The following is a 12022-nucleotide window of genomic DNA, read 5'->3' on the forward strand; positions in this document are numbered from 1 at the left end:
GGAAAGTTATCAGATTCTGTGAAAAGCTCAGAAAACAGGAGCTGTGCAGCAGAAGATTTCAGGATTTCAGGATTTATCATTTCTCTGTTTAATAACCGTGACTGTCATCATTTGGAGATATTTGCCCATTTGGTCATTTCAGATTCTTATGTAGAGGTGGAACAGAATATCTGTGTGAGAATAGATTGGTTTTGAATCCTCTTACTATATGTTATGCTTACAACAGTATCATATATCATTATTTTTCGGCTTTTTCAGCAGATGGCTCCTCAGTCTGACTTCCCAGATCACTAATACATAGAGTCATAACACAAATCAATATGGAAGTCGACCAGAAGTTTCAGTTTGTGCAGTTTGAAAGAATTACCCAAAGCTCTGATCCTTTTTATATCATTTCATCGCATCAAATTCTATAAAACTGACATTACTGCGCAATAAATAAATACGTAACTCCAGGCTTGTTCATCCTATTTTAGGAGTATTTTTTCTTCTGTACTTACACAGACAACTTGATGTACTGTAGATGAATCAAAGCTGCAACAAGATTCGACTTGTTGTCAACAGCTATTTTGAATCAATTTGGGTGATTTGTAAGGGGGAAAAAAAGCCAAAATTTTTTCATCCCGGCATCTTTAATGTGAAAATTTTCTACATGCTTTACTCCTTTTTGACAGTAAACTGAATATGTTTTGGTTCATCCAGAATCCGGCCGGACAGACAGCCAGACAGACAGACAGACTTTTTTTATTACAAGGGGAAATTCAAATATGGTCACTGCTCTACAGAAATAGTCACACCACAGCAACAATGAATACAGAATGTAAATAGCTAAAAATAAGTTAGATTAAAAAGAAAAGAAGAATTAAAAACGGCAGGGTATGTGCTGTACCTAACACATAAAACATAGAACCCCCTGAGGATAGAAGTGTTCTGGTGCTTCTACCTCCCAAACACCCCACTCTCTTAGCTGCAGGTGTCTCAGGTGTTTCTTTTAGAAAATACATACCTAAATTCAACATGTCCCAATGCTTTTGTCCATATAGTGTAAATAAATAAATAAATAAATAAATAAATAATAACTAGAAAAGTACTCTGAGAGCGCAGACCTCCGCCAAGGCAGATCAGCTCCCCCCCAACACCACTAAATTTAATCATTTATTTGTTTCTTGTGCCAGTATCAACATTTCCTGAAAATTTCATCCTTAACCATCCATAACTTTTTGAGTTATCTTTACTAATAGACAGACGAACAAACAAAAAATTCGCCCCCCCCCGTCCCCATCCCTCCATCACCACCAAAATTTAATAATTTGTTCCTTGTACCAGTATCAACATTTCCTGAAAATTTCATGAAAATCCATACATAACTTTTTGAGTTTTCTTGCTAACAGACAAACAAACAGACAGACAGACAAACCCTGATTAAAACATAACCTGTGCCATTACACTTGGTGGAGGTAATATAAGGGGGCACAAACTTAGATGACAGTGGAAAAAATGGAGAGAATGACCTCTTGTTTCACTTTTTCACAATTTCCTGACTTTTTTTTTTTTTTTGAGCAATGATTAATTTATCAACTAAGAATATAATATAAAATGGAAAATTAACACACAGACTGAGACTACAAGAACCACAGTTAGATAAAAAGTGGAATAAATGGACTATATTTACGCAAAATCAATAGACTGACTGTTGCTACCCGGGCTCATTGTTTTCTTTTGTACTTATTTGTGCTCTCGTTTGTCTATTCTTTTTTTGTTTTGTTTTTTAGTTTTTTGATTTTGTTTTTTTGGGGTCTCTTTTATTTGTCTTTTTTTGGTTACTGTTACAACTCTACATAAAACTCAATAAAGATTTAAGTTACAAAAAAGAATATAATATAATAGATTGATCAACAGTGGACATAATTATTAGTTGCAGCCCTAGTATTAACTATTGAAGCGCTTTATCGTGATGCCAGGTATTAGACCAAGCCCACACTAAATTGTGTGACAAACCTTAATAGGATGTGCTCTCAAACATAAAAAGCCATATATCAAGACTAGTAGTACAGTGACCTTAAAACAGAGCTGAACAGTGTGTGTCTGTGTACGTATTCAGTCATGCTTGTGTGTACAAGTACATGAAACAAGAAAAGACATGGTGGGAGGTTGCGTTGAGTTTAATGCAGTTTGTAGCCTCAGGTCTGTTGTCGGGCTGCCGTGTCCCGCTTTCCAGTCCACTCGCTTCTGTTCTGTGTAAGATCATCCTGTTCCCTACTTGTTTCTTTTCTTCTGCCGTGCCCTTAAAACAGTGTAGAGTTCTCGACAGTAATTGAGTGCTGTTGAAAAAGTCTGGATCACTCTAAAAGAAAAGGTAGAGGAGGAGGAGGAAAAGATGTAGTGGGAAGGAGAACCAATTTCCCTCAAAGGAGCCTGTGCACCATCGTGTGTAACGCTGGTATGTCTATCAAGACCAGATGCATGGCCAGATGGTGCAGAACACGTACATATATTTACAATGCAAAATGACTGCAGAGGGATATTTGAAATTTTCATATCACATAAACTACCAATATGGAAGTCAATGTTTTGAGCCTGTTGTAACAAGGGAAGCTGAGTAAGAGCCTGTAAAACGGTGTCTGTAATCTTACACACATGGGCATACATCAGGGTTTCTGTGTCTTGTTCAGCAGCGCAGTTACAGTCGCTGAGAGTGAGTTCAGTCAGGCAGCACCATGTTAACACTCAGCTTTTGAAATAAACTTCTCAAATGAGAATTAGAAGGACGTCAGAAGAAAGAATTGCTGTTATTGAGCAGTGCAACAAAGGAACCCTCAGGAAAAAAATTATCCTTTTTAAACGCTACTGATGTCAAATCCTAATGGAGTCAGTTTCAGACAGTTTGTTACATATTTAATCTGTGTCAAACTCAGTATTCTGAATTTTTTTTTTTTTTTTAATTTGTTGCGCTCTAAGCCAAGTCTATCACCACTGTTTGTCGAAGGTCATTTTTAGTTTACATGGTATCTAGTAAACTTTTCATTCTTAAATATAAACATAATAAAGTCATACTTTTTCCCAGGGCTTATAAGGATTGCCTGCTTATCAAGGGCAAATAAAATTGTATTGCAGGCTTATAAATCTAGACAGTCAACTGCCAAAGTGGTAAAAAAAAAAAAAAAAAACATTCTGGATGTGATGATGGACAAAGCTAAGGATGGTTTTATGGTGGTCCATTCTCATCTCTTGGTGCAGATTAAAAAGAATAATACATTAGGCTTGGGAAATACATGAAAGTAAATCAATTAATTTAGGTTTTACTCTTTGAAATTATTCCTCTGGAGACCTTTAGAAACCAACAAAAATTTAAAATGCAACCTGTTTTCTTCATATATGGGTGCTTCTATGAAACTGGTCCCTAAAAACAGGACATAGGGACTAAAAATTCAAACCAGATGTAGACTAATGTCATGAAGCAAGTTTAGAAGCACTTTAGGTCTATTTTAAAAATAAATATTTACTCAAATAAAAGAGATTTTTTTTTTTTCAGAAAACACATTTATATTTTTTATACTAGTTTTTAAACAAAAATCTGCATGTAACATGGTAAAAAGGACATGAAAATTATGTGCTACTATTTTTTTGAAAATCTTTTTATTCTCTCATAAATACATTTTGGGAATCAAAGTAAATATGCAAGGTGGAGTGTTTCACAAAAATGATTGCTGTTGCAAAATCACTCATGATTTATTTGTGTTTAAATGGGCAGGTTCCGCGTTTAATGCAAGTGGACACAATGAGTTACACACGAAACCTGGAATGAGACTGAGATTCATGAGAAATGCATGTCTGGATTTGAAAAACCACTAGGATCATCAAAGTTAACAGTGTCTTTATTTATAGCGGTATATAAGACCATTTCAAGACATGTTTTCCAGATCAAATGCACTGACACCTAGATAGCTTTTCCTGTCCCAATTTTGGTCCTATTTTTGGCCTGAATATTTTATTAAAAATTCATTAATTTTGGGATGGCTCAGATCAAGAGTATAATTTTTTTTGCATTTATCTGAGGTCATCATTAGGTACATCCTGGGGGGAAATATGTCTAAATTTCTCTTTTATTATTGGGTCTAAAAAGCTGGCAAAGTGCCAGGTACCAAAATGTACCCAGTTTCAGAGAAGCACCCATATATCTATATTAATAGTGAGTGTGTCTTGCCGGTCAGATATGACATGTAGATATCCCAAAGAACAAGGATTTTTTAAGCATGTTTTGTCTTAAATTTATATAGTCATAAACTAATAGATTAGTAGAACTAAAAGCCAGAATACATGTTTCGCACTGCAGCTATTGCCTCTGAGTTCATATCAAAACATCAAATGTGGACATAGATGACATGGCATCCTTTCATGCTGTTCTTGAAAAGCTTCCACGTTAGAATAGAGCATAACAATCATGTCCACTTCATTTCTAATGGAATCTGATTAGAAATTTCTAATTATAACTGTCACATATTTAACCACCCTTCCTTCCTTAAAGCTTCTGGGATCAGCCAGAATCTGGGTGTTATGTGGTACGTTTTTTACAGCTGTAAATTACAAACCAGGACTAGATGCAGAAGTCACATGTCTACTCATAATTTACAATGTACTCAAAGGTATTTATGGTGTTTTTGCTCAATGATGCTAAAAAAAAACAACTATCAAACACTGCAGCTTTAATATTAGTCTTGGTTGATAAAAGCTGTATTCGGAGAGGTAAACAAAAAATGCTAGTAGATATGTGACGAGTGTAAACACATTAATGATGAAACCTGCTTTTTGTTGCCAACCATCTATAAAATACCAGCATTGCAAAACCAAAGTGGTGCCAGGCACAACAAACCGCTCCCCTCGCACGTATTGTAGCTTTCTTTTGGCATCAATCTAGCTGATGTCATCATGTCTATGCATGTGCAGATGTCAGCATATCAGTTGCCTCTATATATGAGCCAAGTCTGAGGTAAATTGAAACAAAATTGTTATTTTTTATAGATGTTTGAAATTTCGCCCATTATAGGTAAATGGGAGAAAAAAAAGATTTTAAAAATTTATAAAAAAGTTGAACTTTGACCTACTGTTCCCAAAATGTAACCACATCTATTCTGGCTCACTGGTAATCTATAAACCCAATTTGGCATGAATTCAACCAATAGTTTTGCTGCTACAGACGTGAAATTTCGCCAATTATAAGAAAATGAGGGAAAAAAAAGAAATTGAAAAATTAATAAAAAATTTGAACTGTGACCTACTGTTCCCAAAATGTAATCAGATCTATTCTGGGTCACTGGCAATCTATAAATCCAATTTGGTTTGAGTTCAAGTAATGGTTTCGCTGCTAGAGTGTTAACGAACAAACCGAACCAAAAACAATATCCCTTGCCTCCCCTTTGGGGGGCGGGGTAATTAACTCCTATCAAATCCAACCTTACTTAGCACATAATAATAATATTATAATAATAACTGTAGAGTACATTTATCATCTAACTGCTGTCTCACTGTAGTTAGCCATAATATGACACACTGCAGTATTTTCTGTTTCCCTGTGCTGCTGTTAGCTGTGTTGTTGTTCAGTGTGGTCACAGTTTAGATAAATGACCCTATTAGAAAACATGGTGGGGGTTATCTGTCAGTATCACCATCCCTCTGCGTGCTCAGACACTGTCTGCCACCACTATCACCGGACACCACCACTATTATTCTTTGTGTTTGCAGGTGTGTGTGTGACTGAATTATGTATGATGGTGACATAATGACCGTACATTATAAAATAGATAGTTCCAGGTCTCGGTGCTGACTGGGGTTTGTAACTTGTCTAGTAAAACACATGTGGTAGCGCAGCAGTTAACATTAAGAGCAAATGGCCATTGATTTTCTATGCAGTGTAGTTACTGCTTGCTAAGGTGCCATAACAATTAGTCCATTTACTGACGAAAGAGCTGGGATATTAATGGAAATATTATCAAAAACAAAATGGAATAATTTCAATATGCAAATGCAAGGGGTTGCAAAAAACTATTGTTGTCACAACATGCCATAATAAATTAACTGTAGTGTGACAAAGATGCCTCAGCCAAAACATATTTTCCAGAAATTAGAGAACATGCCCAGCAAAAGCATGATGCAATGAATATGAAATACAAAATTAACCAATACCATTATTTTTTCTTGCTTATTGTTCAGGCTTAATCAACAAATGTTTAATTAACACTAATCATTAACAGTAACTCACACAGAAATAAGCTCCGTGATTAACAGGTTATTGCAATATTTCAATCAAAAACAATCTTTGGTGGCTGCCTTAGTTTACTGCACACTTTCAATCCTAAATGACTGTAGGAATATTTTCTGTGTAGTGTTAATGAATGGATTCAAACCGGTCGCTGCTGAGAGTCACTGAGCACAGAAATGGCACTGTGTGTAGCTTCTGTCAGTGTCACACTAATTAAATACCACATTAATAGAAGCCACAGTTGTTCCATGCTGCTGTTTGCAGAGAAGAGAGAAAAGGACATCCTATAAAAGGGAATTGACTGTTGTGTATTTATGGTGCAAAAATGAGGAGACAAGCTGGGCTACTGTACTGTGGCAGCCTCCACCATTCAAACAATCAGCACACTGCATTCTGGGAGCTCATTACAGCACCCTCTGAGCCGGTGGAGGCGCTACAGTAGTGGGGGGGATCAGGGAGCCAGTTCACTGAGCTCAGCCCCAGCTGCACTAACAGTCTTTCAGGAAGAGACGCATGGGCACAGGGCAGCAGCATAAACCCACAGTGACAGGCCTGGATTTGCATGAGCTTCTCCTCCCATCATACCAGCACGCATTTTAAGTTTGTAGGAGCACAGGAACAAGAGTTTAGATGAGGAATTGTGGAAGGTGTGCAAAGTTGAGCAAACATGACATAACTTTTGCTAAGCTGAAGCTCTTTACCTGCCATAGGTGATTCATGACGCCTGGTGCCCTGAAGTGCTGTGCCATTTATTGAGATGTACAGCATTCTGGTTTTCTCCCACTGCATTCAGCCGGTGTCAGATACTGTGACGCTAGTAATTCTACGTGAATGGCTGGTAGCAAAACCATTGTCAAGGTCTTGTTAATCTTGTTATGTGGTTCATTGTGTGGTGTCTTATTGTGTGTTCGCTGTCTCTTTTCCTCTTGAGCTTACTTCATCAGGCCTGTGAAATCCATTCGCTCCGCCTCAGTTTTACCTCTCAGTAACTGAATGTGTGTCCATGTGTCTTCTCCTCTCGCAGAGCCGCAGTCCACGGCATTCCCAGTCTACCCAGTCTGGGCTTGCCGACCAGGCCGCCAAGCTCTCCTTTGCCTCCGCCGAATCCCTGGAGACCATGTCAGAGGCAGACATCCCCATCGGGTTCAACCGGATGAACCGATTTCGCCAGAGCCTGCCGCTATCCCGCTCTGCCAGCCAGAATAAGCTACGATCTCCAGGTTAAGATCTGAGACGCTGCAGGCAGACTCAGTCACAACACTGGTTTGGCATGAGGCTGATTTGCAGCTGTCTGTTTACGTCATGTGGTCCCAGATGTGAACTATTGTACCAGAGGAGATCTCAGAAAGGCAACAAGTATTTTTACCTGAACTGTTTTAATTTGCTTTCCACTAGGGATGCACCAATTCCAATACCCGTAACGGGTATCGGGACCAATACTCAATGTGTGTACTTGTACTCGTACTCGTAAAGTACTCCGATACAACCGCACCGATACCACTTACAGCAGCGTGACTTTCGCATTTAAGTGCAGCAGGTACGTGGCGGAGGAGTAATGTGTGGGGAGTGTGAAGAGTGTGGAGATTTTCAAACTAAATGACGGTGATTTAAGTAACGCTGACTGCAAGTAACATTAAAGACACAGACGGATACAATCAGAGCGTTCTGTCCATCCTCTGCGTACATTCCATCCGTTTTTCAGGTTCTCGCAGATGCGTACCCAGATGGAGAATACCACCAGGAACTGTGGAGGTAGAGGATCTGTTCAAAGAGCGACTGTGTGAGTTAGAGAAAAACTACTGACATATTTATGACAACTACCCAGGGCTGGGCCGGTTTCCGTCCTACTTATAATGCTATGCGGGTAAGGAGTGGTGCGGACCGTGCCGCCAGCGGAAGTGAAAACGAAACTTAGTGCTCATTTATCTTTTCTCTACCTGCTGAAGCTAAGCTTTTAAACCTTACTAGCGAAAACGCTGCAACGTTAGTATCCACATTAGTGTTACCTCTGTCGTCTCCATGTTTGTTATTATTGACTTTCGTCGTCTTCTTCTCTAAAAACTTTATTGTTCTTTGTGGTATTTGTCCAGTATGGTTAATTAAGAGTGGCGCCACCTGGTGGATTGATTGAGAAATGCTCATTCCAACGTATTAAATGTCAGTAGCAGTACTTTGTTACAGTCAGACTAATGACAATGACAATAAAGCACATTTACAAAAGGAACTAAGAACTGTAATGGGATTATTAAGTACTCGTATCGGTACACAGTATTGGCAAGTACTCAAATGTAAGTACTTGTATTTGTACTCGGTCTGGAAAAAAGTGGCATCGGTGCATCCCTACTTTCCACTTCAGGTTTATATTACTTACCATGGAGAAGTGAGTCTTATATAATATGATACAATACATATTAAGCCAGAATGCATGCACAAGCATCAACTGTACTGTATGGAATTTGAAAAACTTCCCGGTTTCTTACTGTAGATTTTTGGTGAATGTTTAGTGGGTTGTTTTGTTGCATGCCTGTGGTCATCATACAGGACTCAGACTATGTTTAATGTGCACCTGCAAGAACAGAACATTAAAACCGAGAGCATTTTTAGTACAAAAAGGACCTTTCAGCGAGAGTCTCGATGATAGTCATAAAAAATAAGATGTGCTGTTATGTCATGTACAGCATGATGAAAAAGAAGTTTTAAAACTTAACTGGCAGTGATTGATGAGGGACATTTTTAAGGAATTCAGACAGAAATAGAACAGTAAATCTGCCAGTCTGTCTGCTGTTGACTCTGCTAACTGCTGCCTTTTATTTTGCTCTTTTTCTGACTAATGCAATGTTTCATATTTTCCCTGATTTTTAATCACTGGTCTTTCTTTGCTTTGTTTGTTGTTTTTGTTTGTCCTACGGTGTATGAAGATGAATACTCAGGTTAGTCAGGCATCAGATTCATTTCTAAATGTAAAATTAAAGGTTGCAGCTGTTTTTTTTCCTGTTGATTTGGGGTAATTACATTAAAAACATATTTTTTCAGTGGTAAGGCACATTCTTTTTTTTTTATTTTTAACAAAAGCAGGAGTGAACATTCAACCTGTCTTAGCAAGTCAATTGTGAATTTTACCTGTGTGTCATATTCTCACACAAAGAAAGAAGAGGTGTTTGTTTATATAGAAATATTACATTTTAAGTGCATTATTAAATACCAAAGCACGCCACATTTTGAGCAATAATATGAACACTTTTGGTAGGAAAATGGGAAAATATGCCACTGGATTTGACAGAATTGCTTTGCTGCTTATTCTCAGCAATATCTATAGTCATCACTGTCTGAACAAGCATTTCTTTCCCATTTAATGTTTCTTAGGAGTGCTGTTCCTGCAGTATGGGGATGAGACACGTCGGGTGCACATCACCCATGAGCTGAGCAGCTTAGACACACTGCATGCTCTCATCGTGCACATGTTCCCTCAGAAGTTAACAGCAGGTATGCTAAAGTCACCCAACACGGCCATCTTGATCAAGGATGAGGCTCGCAATGTTTTCTACGAGCTGGAAGATGTCCGGGACATCCAGGACCGCAGTATCATCAAGATTTACCGCAAAGAGCCCATCTATGCTTCGTACCCCGCTGCTGCACACCTGGCTAATGGAGATCTAAGGGTAAGTCAAATGGATCCTGGAGAGTGGGATAATGAAGAGGTCAAACTTTGGAAGAGCACTGCTTGATCATGTCTAATATGTCAGTGAAAAACACTGTAATACTATACTTCAATTTAAATAGGAACAGTGGGCTTATATGGTAAAAGTGACAGGCTGTTTCACTGTATTTGGGTTAGTAATTTAACAGGTATTCCTCCTGGAAATGTATTTTCTTATCTTCAAGTAGGCCATCTGTTGCTGTGCAGACACCAGAGAACAATGTTCCTCTGTGAAATGAGCATATTTTAACATCCAAAGCTATTTCTGCTTCAGTGAAGATCAAGGAAGCCTGAGGGAGACCTTTTTTTTTAATTATTTTATACAAAACCCTACTTACCATCTGCATTATTCACACAATGCTGGGAATACATCTCCTATTAGCCATGCAAACAGACACTGAAAAAAAAGACAATTAGCTGTGTATATTGTGTATCCATGTATTGTGCTTTATGCATTGTGCATGTATGCAGCACTTATCTGCATATTAGGACCGGTCTATTCAAGAAAAAGAGGGGGAAGATGCATCTCACCAGTGCGCATCTACAAATTAATACACTTGAAACACAGTGTAATACAAGCTAATTCTACAGCTGTGATTTCATCAGGGAAAATCATTATTTATTTAACTTTCCATTCAGTGCCTCTGCATCTGGACAATGCTTTTGCTCATGTGCATTATGATGTGAAAAAAATATCTGGTTTTGTCTGCATGAGGTTTAAGCTGTGGATTTTACTGGGTTTAGTGCTTGTGTTTGGTCAGTACAAAGTGTGCTAACCAGACCAGCTTTGTATCAGTGTGTGACTATTTGTATACGAATTTGTTTCAGGACCAGAAAGGCTCGGCAGCACGAATTCCTTTGTCACGCTCCAATATTTTTCTAGGTATTACATTGTACAGCATGACAGTAGTTTTAAACCTGGGGGTCTCCTGAAATCATTTCAGGGGGATGCCAGGTGAAGAAAAATAACAGATTAAAAGTAATGTGACATATTTTAGACTGGGGAATAGTTTAACATTCCACTGCCTGTACCAGTGATATAATTTGCCTCGGAATAAATTCTGCTCAGTGTGTTTATTTGTGGAAGTCAAAGTGTGCCTGGGTATAAGTTTCAGATTGCTCCTGCAGGTCAGGGAGAGAGAAAAAGTCACATCAAAAATCCACTGTGCCTGGAGCTACAACAAATAGGTTCTGGCTGTCATCACAAGCAAAACGTTATTTACTATTTATTTACACTTTCACAATAACCAGTCAAAATCAGCATGGGGAGGCACATAGAGCACTCTCTCTTTCTTTATCTCTTGTGGAGGGACTGTTCCTTCCTGTTTTCCTTCTGTCTGTTGATTGGAATAGTGGTTCAGTAAATGGAATTAGGGCTTAAAGTTCTGTTTACTACCAGAAAAGGCAGGCCAAGAAACCAAACTAAGTGATGTGTTCTGGCTGTCTATTGATCTGTGCCCCTTTTACTTTAATCATTACTTATTTCACCTTTTCACAGCTTTAATACCCACCTGCTTAGAGATGGGTTTATACTAATTGTATTTGGGTGCTTTTATGAAACTGGGTTCATTTTGGTACCAGCTTTTTAGACCCAATAATAAAAGAGAAATTTAGACATATTTCCCCCCAGGATGTACCTAATGATGACCTCAGATAAATGCAAAAAAATTATACTCTTGCTCTGAGCCATCCCAAAATTAATGAATTTTTAATCAAATATCGGGGCCTTAAATAGGACCCAAAGTGGGACATGAAAAGCTGCCTAGGTGTCAGTGTATTTGATCCAGAAAACATCGCTTGAAATGGTCTTATATACTGCTGTAAATAAAAACACTGTGTTAAATTTGTCAATCCTAGTGGTTTTTCTAATCCAGACATGCAGGTTTGTCATGAATCTCAGTCTCATTCCAGGTTTTGTAGGTAATCCATCGTGTCCACTCATGTTACATGCGGAACCTGCCCATTTAAACACAAATTAATCGTGAATGATTTTGCAACAGCGGCCATTTTTGTGAAACACTCTACCTTGCATAATTAGTTTGATTCCCACAATGTACCTGTGAGAGAAT

At 38.2% G+C, this 12022-nt stretch overlaps 1 protein-coding gene across 5 annotated transcripts in view; it reads left to right on the plus strand.

Moving 5' to 3' along the window:
* srcin1a (SRC kinase signaling inhibitor 1a) overlaps positions 1-12022 on the plus strand; it is a 119236-nt gene that overhangs the window by 54625 nt on the left and 52589 nt on the right. For all 5 annotated transcript variants that reach the window (XM_030141470.1, XM_030141466.1, XM_030141467.1 and 2 more), the window contains exons 5-7: positions 7281-7476; positions 9175-9186; positions 9620-9915. In XM_030141470.1, the coding sequence (XP_029997330.1) occupies positions 7281-7476; positions 9175-9186; positions 9620-9915 (504 nt within the window). The remainder of the gene's footprint in view (positions 1-7280; positions 7477-9174; positions 9187-9619; positions 9916-12022) is intronic.

This window comes from Sphaeramia orbicularis, chromosome 8 (assembly GCF_902148855.1).
Source record: "Sphaeramia orbicularis chromosome 8, fSphaOr1.1, whole genome shotgun sequence".
Lineage (NCBI taxonomy): Eukaryota > Metazoa > Chordata > Actinopteri > Kurtiformes > Apogonidae > Sphaeramia > Sphaeramia orbicularis.